Raw genomic sequence first — 25,803 nt, 5'->3', positions numbered from 1 at the left:
CGCTTAAGCATAGGACTGGAAGAGGGAGGAGCCACCGGCTGAGAATGGGGGAAGCAGAGGACTGTGTCTGAAGAAAGGCTTGTAAGCCTTGAAAAAATATTCCACCCAAGAAAAAGCAGCTGGGTCCAGTCCAAGCTCAGAAGGAACTGGAGCTGGTGCTACAGAATCGTCCTCGCCAGCGGAGGAGCCAGTCAAGGGAGAACCAAGATTTGGCGTCCCACCAGTCAAGGCCGTGACCAACCCATCATCAGAATGGGAAGAGCCAGGCATAGCAAAGTCCGAGGATAACAACTCTCCCTGAGCGTCTGAGCAGTGTTGACACAGGTTAGAAACCAGGTCAGGCTGAGAATCCCTAATATGACAGGCAACACAAATAGGAAGATGCTTAGGCTTTTTGCTTACTGGCGCCATCGCTGTGGTAAATGTGAAAGGCAAACGCAAAACTTATGTGCCAAGTTAAGCATGTTAATGTTTGTGCGCATAAAAAGTGCACCCAAAAACTGAGCGCACAACACATGCGCAGAGCCGACAAATTGTGCAAACCAACGGCTTATAGAGGGCGGCAGAATATGCACAAGAGCACACGAAATCGGCCACTGCTGCCTACCATACAGCGTGCAAGAAAAAACCCTAAGTGCGGGGCCTAGCCCATCGGGGGCTGCTCAACACACCAAGCTGCCCAGTTCCCCAACCCCACAGGAGCGGGAATGAATGTTGGCAAGGCATGCCAAGAACAGAGACTGGAGAAAATCCTGAAAACCCTCTGTCTCTGATTCAGGTAAAACTTTCTCCTTGTTTTTTTTTCTAAAACCTTACCTGAGCTCAGCACTTACCGGCTGAGTACAGAGACGGTCTCTGGCTGCGGGGGCAGAGGGCATCTGCCGGTACCGCCGCACTCGGCCTCCTGCACTCGCTGCCTTTCAGCTAAACTAGCAGCTAAGTCCACGCTGGGAAACCCAGCTACTGAATCAAGGGACACCTCTGAGGGTTCATGGAAATCGCCTCCGAAATTCTCAACTGGGGGAGGGACCTTTAGGTATAACTGCAGGAGAGTGGGGCTTTCTTTTCCTGAATTTAGAACGTCAAATTTCTCCTTTCAAAAAGCTCAAAGCAATCCCCATAGGGAAATGCATATCCACCATCTGCTGGAGACAGAGAATACTGGCAGGTTGGGGTCACTGCAGGGTTATATAAATACTGTGATGTCGATTTGCTCCATCTACTGGCAGGGGAGCATAAACCCACTGGTCCCGAATCTGTCTACATGCTAGGAAATACTGCCTTCTGGTACTTACATAGTGAAAATGACAAAAAAATAAGATTGAAATGGTCCATCCAGTCTGCCTAGCATGGTGGTTAGGGCTGTAACTGCTGCTCCACGAGGTTTACCTCCATGCCTTCTGTTTAGGTTGTGACTGCCACTATGTGCAGAAATGTTACATCATAAGTTACTCTGATTCTTCATTTCCATTCTCTAGATCAGGGATGGCCAATTCCAGTCCTTAAGGGCCATCAACCATCATCACAGTTAAACACTGGATTATAGCAGCAAATCACAGTTAAACACTGGATTATAGCAGCAAATACCAGATACTCAGAAATGGTGCCAGACAGTTATACTAGTCAGTTTAAGGCACCCAGAAATTGGTGTTACACAGTTTGTTAGTCACTTTAAGGAATAGAGGAAAGCCAGTTTTTATCTGGTTTCCAGGGTGGAGATAGCTATGGGTTTGGCATTAAAGACCTGGCAGGAGAGCCAGGCATTTACTTGCTTCCCTAAGTGGGAGTAGTCCTGCATTTGGCAGAGCTCTTCTGGGAGAGAGTTCCAGAAAGCAGGTGCTGCTCCTGAGAAAGGTCATCGACTTGTATCTATTCCTTTGATTGTTTTTGTCGATGGTGTGATAAAGGAGGCTTCAAGTGAAGATCTTAGAGGTGTAGAAGACCAGTTTCTCTCTCAGATAACTCAGTCCATTTCCTTTTACAGTCTTAAAGATCAGCATCACTGTTTTGAATTTGGTTTTATGGGACATTGGTTACCAGTGCAGTTTTTGTAGGATAAGTGTGTTATTTTTGTGTCATTTGCTTCACTCTATCATTCATGCTTTGTGGTTTTGTATTAGTTGGAGTTTGTGAAGATCCTTTTCCGGTAGTCTTTTATAGAGTACATGACAGTAGTGTGTAGTTTGGCACTTCTTCTTTTAGGGCCATATGGGGATTCAGCAGGTGACAATTTAGCTGGACTGCTGGGACACTCTTCTTTCCTGCCAAGCAGGTGACTCTTAGGGTTATGCTACGACAGATTACCCAATTCCACACTCTGCCAGTTTTCCAACACAGGATGAGTGATTCTATTGTCCCTATTCACTTAGAACATGAATATCTGATTGACTATTTTAACTTTTTGGTTAGTTACCCAAATTCTGAAGGCCTTTAGACAGAGTATTCAGTACTCTAAAAGGCTGATGTGAGATTTTATCTTCTGGAGGGGCCAGGGATGTGCAGCTTCTGTAGGCAAGTTCCTCAGCCCAGACTAAATGCATCCAGAGCGTCATTACAATCAGATGCTGAGGAATTTGGAAAGGAGTCCCCCCTTAGTCAAATTGGAATGGGAGAGCCACGAAAGACAAGCAGTTTTTTTTAAACTACTCAGTGACTTGGATGCAGCTCTGAAGTCCACTGAGGCCTTAAGATCCAGTGAATTTGCCTTATGAAAAGGTACACCATGGGAGCAATTTAAATTATTGCAGTCATGAGGCCCAGCATTCTCAACATGCTCCAGGCTAACAACCCTAAAAAGAAGAAGAATGACCGCTTTGGACTGCCCAAGATGACAGTGAGGTAAATCTGCATGGAGTAGCAGTTAGAAATCTAAATAGCAGTGGAAAGCACTTCCAAGAAGGTACTGGGGTAAGCTGAACAGAGAGTCAGTTAAAACCCTAAGCAGGAGCGATATGACAGCTTTGGGCTTCCAAAAGAATGGGGTGACCTATATGGAGGGACCATGGTTAAAACCCAGACTTAAATGAGATTGGGGAGGCCAGATCTTCACCACAGATCACTAACCTTGATGGCTGTGGAGATTATTACTAAACTTGGTAATAAGACAGAGAACCGGGCCTGGAGTTGGCTTAAGTATTTTGTAATAAGCAAAGATGAAAATGGCAAGGCCTGAAATGGCCTATTAGCAGAGGAGGCGGCGGCCACCGTTGTGGCAGATTTTGGGCATGATTTGGACACATGTGGAAGGCAGAATTCGAAAAAGGGTTTAGGACAGATAAACGACATGGGGGAGGGGAAGATGGTTTGGGGGCTGTATATGAAAATTTACATATGTATCTACTTAAAGTGGAGGAATCTCAACTAGGCAAAATGGATGGACCATTGTGGTCTTTATCTGCCATCATTTACTCCAAATTCTCTCTTCCAGATGCCTTGGCTCTGCTCTTCGGGAGTAAGGCCTTGGCCCTTAACATATCTAATAGAGTCCCTATAAACTCCAACTGATATGATTAGCACAGATGGGATTTTAAGAAATTGATAATGAATGCTAGTGAGCGCAGCATCTATATGTTAATCTGTATCAGTTTGTTTGTCCCTGCCTGAGATGTTCTTGATCAATCAGTTGTCAAGGTAGGGAAATACATGCACTCCCAACTTGTGTAAAATAGCAACCAGACATTTGATGACTAGTCAGAGCAGAAGGTAGGCTAAAAAGCAGAATCTACTTGAAGTGCTGCGTTTCTATCCCAAAATTAAAATACACTCAAATCACCGGAATTATTCTAATGAGGGGATAAGCCTCCTTGAGATCGAGAGAAGAAAGCAAGCCTTCCTGGGCTAGAAACAAGAGACTATGTCTAAGGAAACCATCTTGAACATTACCTTCTTCAGGTATGTATTCAAGACCCTCATATTTAGGTTGAGTTCAAATCCCTCTGACTTCTTGCAAACCAGAAAGTAGACAGAGTTAAATCTCTATCCTCTTTCCTATTTTGGGACAGGTTAAACTGCATGGGCCACAAGGAGATTTATAACTAAGTAGATGCTGATGCAGAGAGGGTTTGAATGCTCTTCTTGAAGCAAAATTTGGAGAGATTTATCAGAAGAAAACCATTCTTGAGAATCTAGAGGACCCAGCTGTTTCAAGTTAGCCTCCCCTATATGGAGATCTTCTGACACATGGCCTGAAAGACTGCCACATTTCCCCTCAGTCAAAATTTCAGTTCTGGCTTTGAATGGATCAGTGAAAGGTTCTGAGCCCTTTTGCTTGTACTGGCACGTGAGAAAAAGGTTGCTTCTAAAATCCATGCTCGATATTCCAAGGTTCAGAAAGCAGGTTGAAGGTGAAAACAGAGGTGGTCTGGAGTCCTTAAATGACATTCACAACCCTCTTCACCTTCTCTCCAAAGAGATGGCCACTGAGGCATGTGTCAGGAAGCCTTTCTTGCACATCCTCCCTAAAGCCTGACCCCTTCAGCCATGGCAGAGGGTATCAATGCATCTCATACACCCTTCTTCCTGTACCTAACAAGGGAGTGAAATTCTTCTGGTTTCTCTTAAGGGAGAAACTTAACCCAGTTTTGCATTTCATCCTAAAGGGCAAGCAAGTAGTTGACCATATAAATCTGGTATATTATTACTATATGGAAAGAAAGTATAGCACTCTGTAAATGGTTTCTATTTTTATTTTAAAACACTTATAACTTGCAGGTCTGGATTTCTTGCTCCCTGCGGTCTAGAGCTTTAGGTTTTTGGCCTGGTGACACAAATGGGCTTCTTATATCTTTTGAAAACAGATGTGACTACCAGGCTCTGCTGGATCTGATTAAGTCTAGGAACTGCTTGGAAGATATACATTTATCTACCTTCTTAACAGGAAACTATACAAAGTCTAAAGGCTAGCTCTTGGGAGATTGGCATGGCTCAGCCTTGGAGTGGGAAGCTGGGTGGTTCTTTAGGTACAGCCGTTTTGGGGGCATGGGGCACCTTTACCATGTTCAAGCCCTTGGAGTCATGCATCAACAAGGAGTGCCAATGCATCAAAACTTCCAATCAAGCCCAACATTTGTTCACTTTGATTCACAAGTTGAGTCCTTCAAATCCTTGTGATAACTCCTTGAGAACAAGACTTGTCCCTGCTCCAGATCCTATTCTCACATTGAGGCACTGAAATGGTCAAGGACCACTTTGATGAGGTCTTGCTATCAGCACTCATAATGATCTATTGGACATTTTTGGTCAGCCTTTTGGGCATCTCTTGAAGTCTTGGCTTGCTTCTTGGCCATAGTAAGGAAAACTGAGGTGGATGTGAAATCAAAGTTCTAAGAAATGTCTTTAAAGAAGAAAAACTTTGCTGCTGATTTGCTAGTGCAAAATACAGTTCAGTGATATCAAAACTGACTTTTGCCTTGGGCAATGCTGAAAAAAGGAAAGTGGCAAAAACCTGACTGGGATAACTAAAGAGTGAAAACAAGAAAAACTGACTTAAAATATGCTCTGTACAACATAAGTAGCATATAATTTATTGAAAAGGGCTGGTGGTACAAAATGGCTGCTTAAGTGGTTCGAAAAGACATCATTTGATGATAGGAAAAAAAACTAAAACCCCCACACCTACAGAAATACAGGTCTGACTTTGCATGTGAAACCAATATGCATGCCTAGAAAGGTTTTCCTAGAAAGCTCTACAGGCATGCGAGAGAATCACATGACCCATTTGTGTGGCTCCATTGCATCTGCTTGTCATCAGAGAAGCTTAAGCCCCCAGTGAATTAACTGAAAAATGAAAAGCAGCAAATATAACACACACATACAGGCATTATTTAAAGCAGAAGTGCATGACAGCTAAAAGGCAGTACTGGTTAAGCAATAAGATGTGAAAAAGATGAGTGTTGCAGCATCTACAATCATTCTAAGCATCCCCCATCCTACCCAATTGGAATGTGGCTTTTCTATGCAAGCAATACATATTAAATGAACCCATATTCTCCATTTAAAAGCATATTCATTTGATATACCTCTATTTTTTGGAGCAAGCAATGACCATATGCTTCCACTATATTACATAACTTTGGGTAGAGTTGATGTAATAAAGAGTTTCTAATGAGGGTTTATGGTACTTGGTAGCCTGATGTGAGAGAGACAGAGAAAGGGGTGGGATGGAGTGCCTTAAAAGTACATGGGGGCACCTGAGTGTTTGCAGACTGTTCAAGAATGCACTTCAAGAATGCACAGACTAGGGAGAAATATTACACACAATTTAGCATCTCTAGGTCATCGCAGATCAGCAAAGGCCAAACACACTGCCCTCTAATGGCTTTTCTGTGACTTGATGGTCATGCTTGCAGAACTCTGCAGTTTGGGCTCAGAACTTGCTTTTATATGAATTTTAAGATTCTTTAAAATTTTTTGAGCCTCATGACAACAAAGAATAGGTTGAATACAAGGAGCTGTTTGTTTTCCATCTTGGTTCTGTATCTGGATTTTATATTTGTTGTGGTAGGTGCAAAGGAATTCTCTGCCTGCAAAATTCCAGTTCCCTGTGTGCACAGAAAAGTAACACTCCATGCAGCTAAGCAGCAGAAAGTAGTGATCCACTGAACAGAAATGCTTTATAAAAAAAACCCACTGAAAACAGCACTTGTTGTTAGTAAGAATACTTAGTATTCATGTGTATTTTTATGATGTCACCACCACACAATAAAATAAAAAGAACAATGGCGAGAAAGATAGTGCGAAAACCCAGACACATTCAAATATATAATGAGTGACTTGGAATGGATGGAAGAAATGGTTTCTGGCAAGCTGAAAGGAGCCTTGATATTTTTACATTCTTATACTTTTTTTTTTAAGATCAAATCTTGCAACAAATAATTTTATTCTCTTGACTCTATTATGCTGAATATAGAATAGTTAATAAAATAAAAAAAGGATAAACCAAACCAAAGTCATTATTTTAAAATTCAGGAACCAAACTTGAGCTAGCTTTGCTCAATTTAAATAGCAGATTTAAAAACAGAACAACCCACCCACTCTACACTTATTGTAAGTACCGGGATATGGCTCTGTTCAGCTTGCTTGTACACGAGATGGTCTCATTTGCGACAAGAACTCTGCCACCCAGCTGACTGGCAAGCACACGCACAGAAAAAGCAGAACGTCCTGAGCGATGCAGACCGCGAAGGCATCGCCGGAGATGGCCCAGTCGGTGAAAAGTGAGAGGGGCAGGAAGTAAAAGTGAAACTCCTGCTGGATGACCATGGCTTTCCCTGAACCTACCATGGGCTTCAGCTCCCTGCCCTCGGCTCCACCTCCCCTGCCGGTGTCTTTCGCTGCTTTCCGACTGCTCTCCACGAACTCCTGCAGAATCAAAGCACGGACATATTAGAACGTACAGATGCATGCACACGTACACACACACATATCCCCGCCCCCTTCTTCAATTTTTGGCTATGGTTCTAGGTTACAAGCACCTCCTGAAACATGCAAAGCTGTGGCCGAAACAGGTCCACTCCAAAACAGCTGCACAAATTAAAATCAGCCACAAAAATAATTACATTTGAAAAGGGAAAACCCAAATATCGGCTGGACATCCACTGAAAAACCGCCCTATTGCACTGTGGGACTTCCTGGGGTATTTTAGCGACACAATTAAACATTGGTGAAAGGAGAAAACGAGTCACAGTGCTAAACTTCCTTAATCCGGTTCGTTTGCTTCCGAGGCCATTAAGAGAAAAACTGATCTATCAGTTTGGGTGGGTAGATGATGGGCTAGGGTTGCTCTCCCCAATCTCATTTAGGGGATATTTGCAGGTAAGTGCAAAGTCTGGGGATGCTTTTCCAGGCACACTTTGCATCAGTTCTCAAATGGGAAAATACAGGCACACTTTCTCTTTGACAACTGCTTAAAGAAAAAAAGCACCCACGGAAATCTGCACTTGCTTTTTCTGCAGATTGTTTTTCCGGCCAAAACAATGTGTACAATTTTGAAAATACAAAACTACGGCATCGCTGCCCCCTTGGTTTAACTGTCCCAGAAATGTAGGCAAAAGGAGGCGCAGTATTTATTTGCATATAGGCTGGGCACTTTTCAAAAAAACATTGTACCTGGGAAAATAGCCATTTAGACCAAGGGTCTCCAAACTATGACCAGAGAGCCTTTGGCTGAATTTACTCCAGCAACTAGCAGTAACGGCAGGCGGCGTTTGATCTGGCCCACAGCAGCAACCATAGGAGTTTGATCTGGCCTGCAAATGGCAGCATTGTTAAAGTAGCGTGGGAAGGGCATGCCGGTGCGGAGCCTCCACCGATCGGCTGCATTATGCATTACTGCTGCTTGCGCAGATAGAGCCACTTTGGCCGAAGACAAGGAGAGAGGCTGCAGCACAGCCATAAGGAGTTTTTGGCTGCTGTGGGGTTGGTGCAAGTCACAGGGAGGAAGGTGCTATCAGAACTGAGCCTTGGGTTCTGCTGGGCTGCCGGGGAAACCAGGTAAAGCATGGTGGGTCCTAGAACTCGCAACCATGCCAAGATCTATTTGGAGCTGTGGGGCAGGGGGCACGGACATGGACATCATCCCCTAAGGATGCAGGCTTTGGAGGTCCAAAGCGCAGAAATTCTCATTATAAACCCGATATCAAGTCCGAGCATCTTTTCCTGGATTAGGGTCTCCAGCGGAGGTTGTTTTGCTTATGCCTCGTATCTAGCATATTGCAAGAGAGAGCGTAAAGACAGCTGGGAAAGGGATGAGACAGGGAAGGAAGTAGAGAGAGGTAGCAAGAGTTCATGGGGGTGTGTGAGAGAGACTGCACAGCACATGCACATGCAGCCCCATCCCACCATCGATTCACCCTCCAACTTCCCCACACTTCCCTAGGTGGGCAGATACTGGTGGAGAGGGAGACAGGAGGGCAAGGTTGGTGGCGCAGTGTCAGAGAAATATTATTACTGACACTATCTGCCGCACTCTAGACCCTGGGAACCCCTTCCTTCGCCCTCCTGCCTTTCCTAGCATTTCAAATCACTGAATGGGCCAGACATGATCCCTCCCCTCTTCAAACCATTATCAGCAAATAACTCTGAGGCTCCCTCTCCCCCCCAACCTCAGAAAACCCTCACTATAGCCCCCCCCCCCCTGGCCCCCTCCGAGATTTGAAATGTGCGATATGGTCCTTCTCTTGAAAAGTTTAAGGACATCTGATTTAGATGGATAAATAGCTTTTGAAAATTATCCTCCCAGGGGGCAATTTCCAGAGTTTTGTTTACGTAGCATTACATGCTTCTTGCACTGCCTGGTATATTCTTCAAAGTACTGTCCCTTCTCCACCTCTTTAACGGACAGCAGCAGGAGCCTTTGCCAGCCTCAAATACTGGAGGATTGTCTCCTCAAACACGATCCTGTGACACTGCTCCCTAGTCTGCAAGGGCCACCATAGCAGCGGCCACATCTGATACCAGATGTCTTCCCATGGATAGCAAACTCAAATCTGTGCTGGAGCAATGTAGCCTGAGCCATGAGGCCGGCTCTAGGAAAATGCTTTTACCATATTTTTATAACCCAGTTACAATCAGGCTGTAGCTCCCATCTTTACTGCTCTATAGCCTCAATGACCGTTTGCATTTATAGCAACTACAAAATGGATGATTTAATCACAAGTCCAGATCTTCATAACCCAAAATTCCTCCCAGGAGGAGTTCTCTTGATTGTGATCTGGTTTACTTGGCAGCAATCTACCAAGATCACAAGGAAATTAATAAATTCCCAAGCAATCTGAGATCACAAGCAGGAAAATCTCACTCATCCGGTATTCGCCTGGATTTGTGTGTTTATGTTTGAAATCATGACTGGAATCATGAATGAATCACCTGCACCTAACAGCAATACCTGTGAGGGAACTGGGCAAGCAGTTGCTACTGAATGCTGCCAGTTTGGAGATATGCCACTATCACCACCACAGTCAGTTGGGAATTTTGCACTCGGATAGCTCCCATTTTTATTCAGCTCTGCTTCTGACTTTTAACATTATTTTTGAGATTTCAGTGAAGGATCTGAAAACAAGTGTATGTATGTGTGTAAGCATGCAAAGAGAATGAGAAGTGACTGTGAAGTCATATCTAGAATTATGAAAGGGCAGCATCTAGTCCTAGCAACTACAATTATGTAGTTTTACTTCCACACAAAAAAAATACAATAGGGAGAAAAAAAAAAAGTGCAACCCTCCCTCCTCCCAGAAACTTACCATGAGAATTTTATCCATATAGAATTCTTTGCCAGGGCTTCCATCGTTGTATTTTGTGTCAATGGCAAAACACAGGAAAAGGACATCCACAACCATTTCATAGATAGATAGGAAGCAGTGGGCAACCAGGAACGCAAAGAGGCAGACAATGATCAGGGGCAGCACCCATACAGTGTAGTCTCGCTGGTAGTTCAGCAACATAACCCCCACCAGCCCTGTGCTGCACACAATCAGGACCTGAAGTGAGGAGACAAATACACCACAGTCATTACTGCATCTAAACATTGACTCAAGGGCATTCTAGTGATACTCAATGAATTGTAGTCCATTTTCACCCCATCCCCCAGGCACTTCCTCCTCTCCCAACTGGGAGTTGCATTAACACCACAATGACGACTAAAAAGGGTTGGGGGTCGAAAGGGAACTTGTGCAAGACTCATGTGCCAGACTGTTCCAGATGGCAAACTTTAGCTCTATCTGGGCATGCTTCTTTAGAGATGGTTAGTTTATTTCAATTTCTATACCACTTTAGCACAAAAAACAAGTGCTCAAAATGGTTTATAAGCAAAGATACATAAAATACAATTAAAACATAATCAATCAAAATACATATATAAATGCAATAAATAGCAAAATAAAATACAGACTCAGACTCCCAAAACACTGAGCAGACATTGATACCATCAGGCAATACAGATAACCATAGTCAAAAGAGCCCTGATCTATATATAACATACTTCCACAGCAGAACTAATTTACCTTCATTCTCCCACAGAATAAATTCGACCACCAGGTATCGCCCACATTGATGCACTCTACTCCCTCTTGCCCAAGGGCTATGAATAGAAAATCTGATCCGGGAATCAAAATGGTGATCCTCTGCTTAGGCCAGCCGCCAAAACCTTTTTATATATATCAGATCCATGGATGTGTAAACCCAAATTATCAATCCCCCCAGAAAATAGGCTTGTTAAACCCAAGAGGTTTACCCTGGTATTGCAGAAAGATATTTTCATATGTATTCAAAACAGAGTAGAGTGAAGCCAGCCTCCTTTGACTATAAATGTTCTATTGTTCTTATATTTAAAGCTGCAAATTGACTTGTTCATATAAACCTAGAACACTAGCAACAAAAAAATGTCAAACTTACTAGATTTGTTTGCTGCAAGGAAGAAGCATTTATATGTAGCTATTAGCTGGTGAGTGGAATGATTCATTTCATTTATTAGTTTTCTTACCATCCCTCTGTATATACAGAACTGGTTACAAATTAGTTAATAAAAATCAAACACAGGGGGCCAAGATGGCAACCTAGCCTGTAGCAGCAGCCATTAAGAGCTTTAGAACTTGCTAAATTTTTCCCCTATATTTGCTGTTGATTTAAAATGAGGAAGAGGAAAGGCAGGATATGCAATCACCCCCAAGAGTCCATGTTCTCCCTGAACCAGGTCATGTGACAGTTTTCTGGTCTCCCGAGCAACTGTTGCTGCTGCAGTACAGGCTGGAGACAGACCGCTGGAGGAAGAGAGGTCAGAGTCTCTGACTTTCTTAAGCTCACGTGACACCCAAGCAGCTGCTGCTTCTGGAGGCTATCCTCTAATTATCTAATAATGTGTTCTTTTCACCAGCAATGGATCCAAAGTGCCCCATGTTGTGTAAATGAAGGGGGAACCATTGGTGAAGGAATGTGGTAGAGTGACCTTCCCTTGAATAAGGGGGAGCCTAGGGAAGCTGATTTGCCTGCACGTTGTCCACGCCAGCGATGTGAGACGCTGCTATGCTTACCAAGTTTTGTTCTGCCTAGCTGATCAATTGTTGAGCTTCATCGCCACCTGTTGACTTCAGGTTCCTCCTTGGCGATTGATGTATGCCACAATGGTCGCATCGTCTGAAAGAATTCTGACCGACTTGCCCTGGAGGAGAGGATGGAATGCTTGCAATGCCAATCATACCGCCCTGGTTTCCAGTCGATTGATCGACCAGAGAGATTTGACGGGAGACCAAAGTGCTTGTATCGATTTCCCTTGGCATACCACTCCCCAACCAGAGAAACTGGCATCGGTGATGACCACTGTCCAGTCGGGCACTTCCAGGGGAACTTCTCGGACTAAATTGTCCTTTACCAACCACCAGTCGAGACTGGATCGTACTGCCTCCGTAAGCGGCAAAGGTAGATGAAAAAGGTAGATGAAAAAGCTTGGAGACTGGGTTCCATCGGGAAAACAAGGCAGACTGTAAAGGCTTCATATGAGCAAAGGACCCAGGGTACAAGTTCTAATGTTGAAGTCATCGACCCAAGAATCTGTAAAAAATGTCTGACTCTAGGTGGGTGCTTGAGCATTAAACCTCTTACTTGGACTTGCAGCTTGGAGATGCATTCCGTGGTAAGAAAAACTCTGCCCTGCTGAGTGTTGAATAGAGCACCCAAATACTCCCGACTGGAGCCCACTCAGTCATTGTTCTTGGCGAAATTGACCACCCAGCCCAGCAATTGCAGGAGCTGAAGTACTCTTTGAATCGCCTCCTGGGCAAGCGCTTTCGATTTTGCACGAATCAGCCAATCATCCAAGTAAGGATGCACCAGCAACCTTTCCCTGCGGAGATGGGCTGCCGCCACTACCACCATCACCTTGGTGAATGTCCTGGGCGCTGTGGCTAGACCGAAGGGCAGAGCCTGAAACTGAAAATGCTGATCAATACCGAAAACCGAAGAAACCTCTGGTGGTCTGACCGAATGCCTATATGAAGATTTGATTCAGTGAGGTCTAAGGATGCTAGAAACTCTCCCTTGCGCACCAAGGCAATGACTGACCAGAGCATCTCCATGCGAAACCAGGGGACCCAGAGACATCTATTTACTTTTTTCAGATCCAGAATGAGCTGAAAGGATCCCTCTTTTTTTGGCACTATGAAGTAAATGGAGTAATGGCCTTTCCTTCTTGCCTCCGGAGGCACTGAGACAATGGCCCCTAGTTGCAGAAGTAATTGCAAAGTGTCCTGCACCACTCTTTGCTTGGTTTCGTAACTGCAGGGAGAAATTAGAAATCTTATTCTCCCCCAGAGATTGGATCATATCTTCCAGGTCTTTACCGAAAAGTAGTTTGTCTTTGAAGGGCAAGGACCCTAGCTGTGACTTGGAGGAGACATCCACAGACCAGTTTCTCAAAAGAGGAGCCTACGAGCTGAGACAGCTGAAACCATGGATCTGGCCGATGTGTGCAGTAGATTGTGTAGTGCATTCGCACTGTACACCACCAAAGCTTCCAGACGATCTGCCTGGGCCGCCTCTTTATCTGATAAGGCGGCGTTAGCTTGCAACTGCTGAATCCAGTGGAGACCCGCTCGTAAGACGAAATTGCTGCAAATAGCTGCATGCACTCCCAGTGCTGAAACCTCAAAAATCCTTTTAAGTTGTACCTCCAAATTCCTGTCTTGCAGGTCCTTGAGTGCTGAAGCTCCAGTAACCGGGATCATGGTCTTCTTGGTAACAGCGCACACTGCCACATCTACCGTGGGTATTCAAAGCAGCTCTAAAGCATCCTCTGGCAGAGGATATACCTTTGTCCATGGCTTTACACATTTTCAATCCCAGGTCCAGGGTATCCCATTCCCGGAAGAGCAAATCTGTAGCTGAGAAATGAAAGGGAAAGGAAGAAGCAGGGCCTCTCAGACCCAGCAACACCGGATCCATAACACCCAGTTTAAATTCCTCAGGGGGACCTTCAATGCCCAGTTCAGCTAAAATAGAAGGAATAAGGGGACCCAACTCCTCCTTTCTGGATCATAATCCTGACTAGAAGTATCTGTAGTAATCTGGGGAACCCCTGACCGACGGGGACGCTTAGGCTGAGCAGGTTCCGCACCTCCCTTAGAGGTAGACCTTTTCTTAGCAGAGGGCTTAGATCCTTGAGAAACAACCTTTTTACCAGACTGCAGCTTCCCTAACTTCCTCTCCTTGTAAGCTTTATGAAGCAATAACACAAATTGTGACAAAAAAAGAGGAAGAGGAGGAGTCAGAGTCCCCCTCGAGGCTATCCTCCATTGCAGGGGAATTAGGCTGTAAAGGTTCCCTGTCCCTCGGGAAACCTTGCCGGAGAGAAAGAGGAGGAGGTAAAACCCCCTCCCCCCAGCGCTGCACTAGACACAACCCTGAATGACTGGAAAATGGTCCCTGTTCCCATGCTGAACGGAACTGATCAGCTTCAGAGTGAATCGCAACAGACTTCCCAATCGGGACTGGGGCAGACTGATTTTTTTTTTTTTTGGCTCCTGACAGCCCCCTCCCCCCGCCCCGGGATGCAAGCCGAGCAAAGATCCTCCCTGGAGAGCCGCGCGCGGACTGACCCGCACACGTGGCAAATGGACGAACGCGGCATAGAGTCGTGACAGGAAAATAAAGACAAAATAAATTAAAGAAAATTCAATGAATAAACAGCAAAACGAAAGGCAAATACCGCGCTGTGACAGGGAGTGATGGAGAGAGAGCCGGTGCGGGAGAAAATGAAAGCAAAACTTTTTTTAAATTATAAAACTTGCCCGGCAGTGATCCAATGTGCTGATCCCTTCGGGTGGAGTGAGCTGGGCTCTCCGGTATCGCACCCAGCTGCTAAGATAAGTAGGGCCCTCGACCCTGTGAAGCAGCTGCCTCAGACCAGCATGGGATGGCTCTCTCAGACCACCTGGGAGGCTAACAACCACTGTGCTGCCACAAGCTCCTTTCTTTTAAATTCTTTTTAAATAAAGCTGAAATAATCCAGAAACAAAAGACAAAAAAGTCCCCTAAACTAACTAAACACAAGATAATCAACTTAACACACAGCCCGGACTGTAGGTTTGGCACCTCTCCCATCTGCTGGAGACAGAAGAATACTGCCGGACTGTAGGTGGCACCAGCCTATTTATAGGTGGAGTTTGTTTTGATAACTGCACTTTCTCTATCTGCTAGAGGGGGGCAAAACCCAGGAGTCTGGACTGATCCGGGCATGTACAGGGAAGAAGCCATTACTGAAGAAAAATCATTTCAAAGCACATCTGGAATTTGCAAGAAAGCATCAGAGTGACTCCGCTAAAATGTGGAATAAGCTTTTTGTGGTCAGAAGAGACAAAAAAGTAGCTTTCTGGCCAAAATTCAAAATGCTATGTATGGCACAAACCTAACACTGCCCATTACTCAGCAAACAACATCCCAACAGTAAAGCATGGGGTGGCAGCATCGTGTTGTGGGGATCTTTTCTTCAGCAGGGTCTGGGCATCTTTTAAAACTGAAGGACAGATGGATGGTGCAACATAAAGGGATTTACTGCAAGACAACCTGCTTCAGTCTGCTAAAAAACAAACAAACAAACTTCGGAGAAGGTTCACCTTTCAGCAGAACAATGATCCCAAGCACAAGGCCAAAGCAACATAGGATTGGTTGATCAACAAAAAGGTAAGTTCTACAATGGCCAAGTCAAAGTCCAGATCTCAATCCAATTGAGAATCTATGGCACTATCTGAAAACTGCAGTCCATAAGCGTCATCCAACCAACCTGAACAACCTGGAGCAAATCTGCCAGGAAGAACGGGCAAAAATCACTCCAAAACACTGTGCAAAGCTGGTAGAAACTTATCCCAACAGACTAAGTTGTTACTGCAGCAAAAGATGGTTCTACCAAGTACTAGTCTGAAGGGATTGAATAGTTATGCACGCAGCATTTTTCAGTTTTTTATTTTATTTTACAAAAAATGCAGAGAAATAATGAATTGTGACTTTGAAAATTTACTTTAATAGCATTCTGGTCTGCAATAAACATACTTGTCTGTAACAATCTGTGTGTCATTTGTAATCCACACAAATCTTACCTTTTTAGGGGGTCAAATACTTTTGCAAGCCACTGTATATAGGCACACTAAGTATGTTTTTTTTTCCTTTTTCAGTTTCCCAGAACTGAGTGTCCAGGTCTGGCAGTTAAATTTTGACAAGCCAGGCAAATGTTCTCTTTAGTGTGTCCCCACGCAGATGGTTTTTTTTTTTTTTTTTAAAATATCAAAACAATTTAAACAATATTTCTAGCCCTAGATTGCCGATTCCCCAAAGAGCAGCTTTTCATACAACTATATCACCCCTCCCAAGCTCATCATGCATTCACTCTTTCATCATGTGTGATCAAGCTACTTAACTGCTGGGGGAGAAAACTGATTCGGCATTTAACACGTGGCATCTGCACAATACCCATAAACGAGTACTTAAAAAAAAAAAAAAGCAAGCCAATGTATATCCAACCAGGAAACATTCAAGGAGTCAAAAATGTCAGTTCCAAAGCTAATGACTCTTTGTTGCTCGATACATTAACATTCCTGAAACAACAGTGTAGGGCAGAGAGAGTCTGACTCATGCAATTAGTCACTGCTAAATATTCTTCGAATGGAACTACAGATAAACTACTTTGGCATATTTTGTGAGAAAAGATTAAAACCAGGCAGATGTGCTAAACCAGCCTGAATAATTGGAGGCTAAATGTTTGTTTTTCAGAAAATGGCTTGTGGCCTTGAACACTGGAATAGCAACAGGGCATTCCGCTGCATATTTTAGAGACTTTTCTTTTGCATTCTGCATAAATCACAAAGACAACCAGTTTGTTTTACAACCAAATTTAAAAATAAAAAATATATCTTGCCATAAAAATATCATAGGAGCAAGAGCACAATACCTGGAGATATTCAACTGGCAATTGTGCTTTTAATGCTGCAAGAGATCTTCGACATAGCACCAGATATTTGGCTCTGATCCATACAGATTTTCTCCTATGAATACTATTTTGTATATTTTTGAATTTTACAGCACTGAAATCCTCATTTGTATAATTAAGATGTATGTGAATGTAAATGTTGATACTTAACATTATGCTTAGATTCTCAGACCAAAGACCCAATGTAATAAGGTTTTCTGGGCTGTACCCACATGCTAGCACATGGTTGTGTGCACATTTATATGCGTAGAGCTTTATTCCCATTTAACAAGTTTTGTGCACACAACCAAGCACTAGCCCAACAATTTATGAATTAGCATTCCTGTCTTACACTTAATTCTCCAATTGATAGGAAGCCAATGGAGTTTACTAAGTATCAGAGTGAGATGTTCTCCAACGCCTGAACCTGTTAGGCGTTCTGAATGTCTTGGAGTGCTCTAAGCATATGTCTAGGGGCCCAAAAATATAAAGAGTTATAATAATCAAGACCAATGCTTGGAGTACAGTATGAAATTCTTGTTGTCCTAACAAGGATTTCACATGACATTCCGAATTTAAATAGAGAAGACTTGACCGCCGCATTCACTTGTGGGCATATAGACAAGCCTGAGTCCAGGATAACAGACTTTTAACCTGTTTTGCAAGCAGTATTTGAAGCATATATATAGCAAGCATTATTTGAAGCATATATATAGCTGTCCAGCATGTTACCAACTATTTGTTCCTGTAATGTTATCTAATCTGCCATCTTTCAGTCGGTATCTGTCTTTCGGCAGTGAAGCAGTGGCTTCAGAACAAGAGATGGCATTCAACATTGAGAAGACAGACGTCATGATTTTGGAAAGGGTTCCTGCCAGGGGCAAACCTACAATTTTTTCTTTTTTGAGGTGCTTCAAATACTGCTTGCAAAACAGGTTAAAAGTCTGTTATCCTGGACTCAGGCTTGTCTATATGCCCACAAGTGAATGCGGTGGGCAAGTCTTCTTTATTTAAATTCGGAATGTCATGTGAAATCCTTGTTAGGATTATATAAATAAAAGATTAGCTAATTAAGATAACCCCTGTGGGTTCCCCAGTATTGACATAATGCCATGATGAAGTCTAGGAAGAAATATGAATTGGTTGGTGATGACATAAGAGGTATGACACTAGCCAAATAATACCGTCCTAGCTATCTTCACTCTTTCAACCATGATTGAAGGTATCAAAGGCTGCCAAAACATCCAACAGAATCAGAACATAATACTGACCAGAATCAAATCCACATTGGATAGTGTCCAAGCTCGATATCAACAATATTTCAGTATTCAGGGATTTATGAAAATCAAACTGGTAAGGGCTGCGGATGAAATCATTAAGCTGTTTCAAAGACCATTGCCTCAATCAATTTAGCTAGGAATGCTAATGAAGAGATTGACCTATTACCGGCAAAATTAGTGGGATCTAATGAAGGCTTTTTTTTTTTTTTAAACAATGGACAGAGAGAAGCTTGTTTTATTCTGGCTGGGAGAGTGCCCTCAGATAAAGTTGGAGAAATGTCATCTCTCAATAACTTTAACTGCACAACTGAACACAAGTTCAGTGGATATGAAGATTAATTCATTGTTGTGATGATCTGTGCAATTTCTTGTGAACTATGGTAAAGCAGACTAATTTCATCCCACTTGACTTCCAGGTTTTGAGTAGCAGCTACTGGCCTGTTAGAAGAAAATTTTGCACAGATAGTTGAGATTTTTTGATCAAAGTACTTTGCTAAATCTTCACAGTGGGCTGGGATCAGCAGAGATTTTGTACTGCCTGTAGAAATGACATTGGGACATGTAAGAAACTCAACAATCCTGAAGAGCGTGTGTAAATTCTTTCCTGCCCAATTAATTCTATCTGAAAAGTAAGACTTTTTTTTTTTTGCCATATCCATGGCAGCCTTTTATTGATGCATTTGGATTCTATATGCATCCAAATCAGATAAAGAGAGAGGCTTTCGCAAACAATGTCCATTTTTCCATAATTTTCTAGACTAGATGTGCCAAATCATCTTTCTCTGCCATCGTATTTCTATGTTCCTGTGTACCATAGGGTACTGTTATTTCTCTGTTGAATTACCACCACCAACTTACTGAATACCGGTATGAAGGTGTCATCCCAGTCACTAGTTGAGCAATTAATATCTTTCAAATTCATACTGCTTAAAGCTGGAATCAATTTGGCCTGGAGCTGGTCTGGCTCAAAGTGGCCTCTCCTACGGATATGTTAAAAGGACTTCTCACAAGAAATTCTTTCTAGTTACAAATGAGCATGTTATGTTTCTGCTGCCTCTCGGCACTTTTGGTGCTGTTGCGCCCCCCTTGAAAGTCAGACAATGAGCAGCAAAAGATCTAAGGCACAGACTCACAGTTTCCTGCAGTAGGAATTAGAAAATCCTGAAAGCACATGGACAGACATTTCTATCTTTTACATTACATTATGAAAAAAAGTCTCTCAAACTTACTTGTGTCTGTGGAATTTATTTTGATTTGTATTGCATGAGAAACAGGGATCTCAAGTGTCAGTACCGAGGAGAGTCTTGGAGGAGAGGCAAGGAGGGGGTAGGAGGCCCAAGGATGAGAGGGAGCAGGTTAGAATACCGAGGCTGGGGAGAGGAGAGGGAGTTATAGGGAGGGACTGGCAATCTGGGATGAGGGAAAGGGAGCAGAATTAGAGGAGAGAGGATCTGAAATTAGGGATTGGAAGGGAGGATTCCAGGATCTAGGAGAAGGGAGGGCTCCAGGATCTGGGAAACAGAATCTGAGATCAAGGAACGGAGGATCCAAATTGCAATGAGGGAAGAAGGAGGTGTCCTTATTGTGCTCTGGTCCTGCTGCCCCTTACATCCCCCCTTTTTATCTTCCTACCCAATCTGGCATACAAATACACACACTTGGCACCAATCCCTCTCTCTCACACAGACACTCTGCCTTTTTCTGTTCCCCGCGCTCTCACACACAAACACATGCCCGCCCCCCCCCCACCCAAGCCCCTCTTATTACCCAGCCTTTCTCCTGAACCCCTTCACCAATAATCCCCCCATTCAGCCCATCCTAATCTCCCCGAAATTTTTCTCCTTTGCTCTGCCTGCTCCAGGCTCACCCCGCCCCACCTTCTGTTCCCTGTAGCTGGATCAGGACTCTACACAGCTGGAAGGCAAGACTTCTTAAGCCGGCCTGCTGCCCCTAATATTTTTGCCATCCTAGGCACAGGCCTAACAGGGGCCTATTGATAAATCCAGGCTGAATGTCACCAGGGTAATGATCAAATCAATCCTATGGCCGGCTTTGTGAATAGGTGCACATATAACTTGTTCCCAACCCAGTGCTGTCATGGTGTCTAGAATTTTCACACAAAAGGGTAGCATGGGGATCTTCAGCTATTTATTTAGATTTTTATATTCCGCTTTATGGCATGTCAAAGCAGATTACATTCAGGTACTGTAGGTATTTCCCTATCCCCAGAGGGCTTACAATCTAATGGAGGGTAAAGTGACTTGCCCAAGGGTCACAAGGAGCAACAGTGGGATTTGAACCCTGGTTTCCCTGGTTCATGGCCCGCTGCTACTCCACTTCATCGACGTGTAGATTAAAATCTCCCAGAATAATCAGGTAATTTAAACGGAACCCTGGCATTAACAAGGCATTCAATAACTGGTGAGCAATTCAACAAGATGAGACCTGGTGGCAAACAGACCAAACACAAACTTATTGTGATTGAGGAGATCAACAACATTTCAGAAGGAGGCGTGCTATTGATGTCAATTTGTGCCATATTTACAGCTGCTTTAAACACAATTAACAATCCTCCTCCACACTTTATAGGCAGATGTTAAAAAGCAACTTGAAAACTTGTGCAGTTTAACTCCCGGGGCATGAGCAGACCATTAACTTTCTGCATTTGGGGAGGTGGGGGGGGGGGGGGGGGGTCTTTATTTAGTGCAAAAGTAAAGAAAATGTTTGCTGAACTTCAACATACATTTTTTACTCACAAATTACTGGTATTACATCCCAAATGAGATAAGTAATACATTTCTTTTACTCTGTCTCTTTATTTGCATGTGACCCACTTGCTTGTCAAATGTTCAATACAGCGGGTCATTTTACAGCAAACCCCATCTTAACAGGAAATATTTTCTCAAGCTCTGCCTTCTTCTTATGTATTTCAAGGAAGTAAATTCCTCGCTACGGTCAATAAGTGTTACAAATGAAGAAATCATTACTAGGCAGTGCTGGCTTTAAGATAAAACATTCACTTTCCAGCCCACCTAGCCATCAAGAAATACACAAAAACCAAAACACACAGCACAAAAGGTCATAACCTTGATGCAAGAGGCTGAGGAGAATCCAGTCGAATGGTCTACCCTAAAAACACTATCGGGAACCATACCCCCCCAAAAAAACATTTTTATTGACGAAAAAGGCCTCACTAGACAAAAGACAGCAAAATCTAAGGAGATTAAGAGAAATGCTGAATACACCAGCCAGGATCAGGCTTGCAGCTTACTGTGATCTCAGCTGAAGAAAAGAAATGTGAAAGTCTACCAGGAGGGTGGAAGGGTTAGGGGCAAGCCGAGGTGCTAAGGTATGCAGACCTGGGGAGCAGGCAGGAGGAAGGCCGGCCCCAAACCCCTGGTGGTTTTAGTGCTGAAATGCTCTCAGAGGAGTTTGGTGGGGGAGAAGACTTGGACAGGCAGGGCCCATGGTTTACAAACTGAAAGGGAGGTGTCAGGTTCTGGCTGCTAGGCATTTTTTGTTTTTTTAATTCTGCATGGTCACTTAACCATGGTCACTTTTGAATATAGCCTGTTAAAAAGTTATCCAGCCACATGAGGCCAGATAACTTTAGCCCCGCTGTAGGGCACAACTAGAGTTAACCGAAGAACATATTCAGCTAACTCCTAATATCAGAGTACCGGGGAGATTTAAAGCCTGGCATTTAGCTGAATAACTTGTGAGCTAAATGGCTTTCAATACCAGACTGAATATTGAACTTTATCTTTGGAGAAAACCCCACGTTCTAAGACAGTGGGACAAATGGAGTATTAATATATGCAAATGAGGCATAAAATCAGAATCTGGTAGAGAACATTTTATAGGGTCAAAAAAGCTCAGTTGCATATGTGTAAACATGTACAAACACAATACAAGCACCCTCAAGGTCCATATGACATCCCCGGCTTACCTTTCCTAAGAACAGCACAAAGTCCCCTACAGTGTTGATGGCAGCCACTCGTAATGCATTCTCCACCAAAATGACTAAGGCATCCTTTGCCGAGGTGCAGAAGCTGGTACTGTTGATAGCTGTTGCTGTATATGCGTTCTGAGCAAAAGAGAAATAGCATTTATTTAATTATTTCAACATGTATATAGCCTGCCCTCTCACTAGACTATTTAAGGTGGGTAACAACATATTTAAAATAAAATAGTGCATACCAGTAAATTGCTTCGTAATACTTAAAAATAAAGCTACCAGTAAAATATCATATTTAAAACAAAATGAATTAAAAACTAAAACTAAAGTCTGAGCCTCACTGTATAACTGTGACTTTAAGGCCTTTCTAAAACACTTATAGTCTGCCATTTCCCATTAACAGCAGCTTCAAAAGCAGTCCCAATGACAAAACAGAGACAAAATAAACATTTATCCTCTCTTTGCGCAAAGAAACCATGATCTCATTCAATCTCCATCTCCTACATTAACACAATTGTTGTTTTTCTACACCCTCAACAGTAGACAATATCTCAAGTTAAAAGTGGTTTGTTTTGCAGATTTCTCACCTGTGGGGCCACAGCTCCAGCCACCCTCTCAGGATGGCAGAGAGGGAGAGATGAGCTCTGCGAGTGGCTTTGCAGGGAGCTGCAGTGCCAGCAGGAAATTGAACGCATGCTCTCTTAGATGACAACAGGACTTCAATTACCGAGGCAATTATGTTTCTATTTGTAATTTTTTTTCTCCTACTACGGGCAAACAGTATTGTATTTTAGAGCGGCACACACTCCATCAGTATTTGAAACCTAACCTACCATGCACTGCACAGCAGTGTAGTGAGGTGGGTGCCACAGGCAGCAATATACCTGGATCTGCCTATTTTACTTTTGGGTATATCTTCAGTCGAGCAACTGTTCAGGCAGTTTCAGTTTTGCTATTAAATGTTGATACTAGTTGAAAGCTGTTAGAACAAAAACAAAAGCTGGTTCCAGGAATGCATACTACAGGATGATTTACTAAAAAAAAAATAAATTCCCATTTAAATGAGATAAATCCTGCATTATTCTGGGGGAAGGGGCGTCAACTGGATTTAGTGCAGAGACCTTAAGCCTGCTGCACAAGGATGGCATCACTGCAACCGTTCTGAGTGGCAGAGACAATCTGTTGACAGGGTGTGGGAGTTATGTGCTAACCTTATGTAAAATTCAAGATTTTAAAGTTGAAAATGGTGCTTTTCAATTTAAAACTCTTCTGAGGATACGTTAAAAAGGACTTGTTATGGGGAAATATATTAGAAAAAGCAACATCACAAAGGATTTTTAGCTTTTTCCTACAAATTTCTTTTAACAAATATTTTTAAAAGACATGCATAGCAATATACTAGATGTCAGAAGAAAAAGAGTATTTTGCCCACTCAGGCTACCCAATTGCCTCTAGCTACACTCTTCTGGCTAAGAATGTATTCCAGTTACAAGCTTAACCAACAAGAGAGGGAGCTATTTTAGATTTAATTCTTAGTGGAACGCAGTACTTGGTGACAGAGGTAACTGTGGTGGGGCCACTTGGCAATAGTGATCATAACATGATCAAATTTAAACTAATAACTGGAAGGGGGACAATAAGTAAATCTACAGCTCTAACATTAAATTTTCAAAAGGGAAACTTTGATAAAATGAGGAAAATAGTTAGAAAAAAACTGAAAGGTGCAGTTGCAAAGGTTAAAAGTGTTGAACAGGCATGGACATTGTTTAAAAATACAATCCTAGATGCACAGTCCAGGTGTATTCCACGCATTAAGAAAAGTGAAAGGAAGGCAAAACGATTACTGTCATGGTTAAAAGGTGGGGTGAAAGAGGCTATTTTAGCCAAAAAAACATCCTTCAAAAATTGGAAAAAGGATCCATCTGAAGAAAATAGGATAAAACATAAGCATTGTCAAGTTAAGTGTAAAACATTGATAAGACAGGCGAAGAGAGAATTTGAACTGAAGTTGGCCGAAGAGGCAAAAACTCATATTAAAAACTTTTAAAAATATATCCAAAGCAAGAAACCTGTGAGGGAGTCGGTTGGACCGTTAGATGACGGAGGAGTTAAAGGGGCTCTTAGGGAAGATAAGGCCATTGCAGAAAGACTAAATGAATTCTTTGCTTCTGTGTTTACTAATGAGGATTTTGGGGAGATACCAGTTCCAGAGATGGTTTTCAAGGGTGATGAGTCGGATGAACTGAACCAAATCACTGTGAAACTGGAAGATGTAGTAGGCCAGCTTGACAAACTAAAGAGTACCAAATCACCTGGACCGGATGGTATGTATCCTAGGGTACTGAAGGAACTAAAAAATGTAATTTCTTATCTATTAGTTAAAATTTGTAATTTATCATTAAAATCATCTATTGTACTTGAGGTCTGGAGAGTTGCCAATGTAACCCCAATATTTAAAAAGGGCTCCAGGGGCGATCCGGGAAACTATAGACTAGTGAGCCTGACTTCAGTGCCGGGAAAAATAGTGGAAACTATTCTAAAGATCAAAATCGTAGAGCATATAGAAAGACATGGTTTAATGGAACACAGTCAACATGGATTTACTCATGGGAAGTCTTGCCTAACAAATCTGCTTCATTTTTTTTTGAAGGGGGTTAATAAACATGTGGATAAAGGTGAACCAGTAGATGTAGTATATTTGGATTTTCAGAAGGCGTTTGACAAAGTCCCTCATGAGAGGCTTCTAAGAAAACTAAAAAGTCATGGGATAGGATTCGATGTCCTTTTGTGGATTATAAACTGGTTAAAAGACAGGAAACAGAGTAGGATAAAATGGTCAATTTTCTCAGTGGAAAAGGGTAAACAGTGGAGTGCCTCAGGGATCTGTACTTGGACCGGTGCTTTTCAATATATTTATAAATGATCTGGAAAGGAATACGACGAGTGAAGTTATCAAATTTGCGGATGATACAAAATTATTCAGAGTAGTTAAATCACAAGAGGAATGTGATACATTACAGGAGGATTTTGCAAGACTGGAAAATTGGGCATCCAAATGGCAGATGAAATTTAATGTGGACAAGTGCAAGGTGTTGCATATAGGGAAAAATAACCCTTGCTGTAGTTACACGATGATAGGTTCCATATTAGGAGCTACCACCCAGGAGAAAGATCTAGGCATCATAGTGGATAATACTTTGAAATCGTCAGCTCAGTGTGCTGCAGCAGTCAAAAAAGCAAACAGAATGTTAGGAATTATTAGGAAGGGAATGGTTAATAAAACTGAAAATGTCATAATGCCTCTATAATCGCTCCAAGGTGTGGTGAGACCACACCTTGAATACTGTGTACAATTCTGGTTGCCGCATCTCAAAAAAAATATAGTTGTGATGGAGAAAGTACAGAAAAGGGCAACCAAAATGATAAAGGGAAAGGAACAGCTCCCCTATGAGCAAAGGCCGAAGAAGTTGGGACTGTTCAGCTTGGAGAAGAGAAGGCTGAGGGGGGATATGATAGAGGTGTTTAAGATCATGAGAGGTCTTGAACGAGTAGCTGTGAATCTGTTATTTACACTTTCAGATAATAGAAGGGCCAGGAAGCATTCAATGAAATTAGCAAGT

General features: G+C 42.8%; 1 protein-coding gene across 1 annotated transcript in view; it reads right to left on the bottom strand.

Moving 5' to 3' along the window:
- Positions 1 to 25,803, bottom strand: part of SLC44A1 (solute carrier family 44 member 1) — a 353,381-nt gene that overhangs the window by 12,964 nt on the left and 314,614 nt on the right. Inside the window, exons 13-15 of the mRNA XM_029604664.1 lie at positions 22,175 to 22,312; positions 10,239 to 10,475; positions 7,279 to 7,359 (exon numbers count right to left, since the gene is read on the bottom strand). Of these exons, the coding sequence (XP_029460524.1) occupies positions 7,279 to 7,359; positions 10,239 to 10,475; positions 22,175 to 22,312 (456 nt within the window). The remainder of the gene's footprint in view (positions 1 to 7,278; positions 7,360 to 10,238; positions 10,476 to 22,174; positions 22,313 to 25,803) is intronic.

Source organism: Rhinatrema bivittatum, chromosome 1 (genome assembly GCF_901001135.1).
Source record: "Rhinatrema bivittatum chromosome 1, aRhiBiv1.1, whole genome shotgun sequence".
NCBI classification, from domain to species: Eukaryota; Metazoa; Chordata; class Amphibia; order Gymnophiona; family Rhinatrematidae; genus Rhinatrema; species Rhinatrema bivittatum.
Note: the sequence above shows the minus strand (reverse complement) of the source record. Positions and strands in the feature narration are given on the sequence as shown.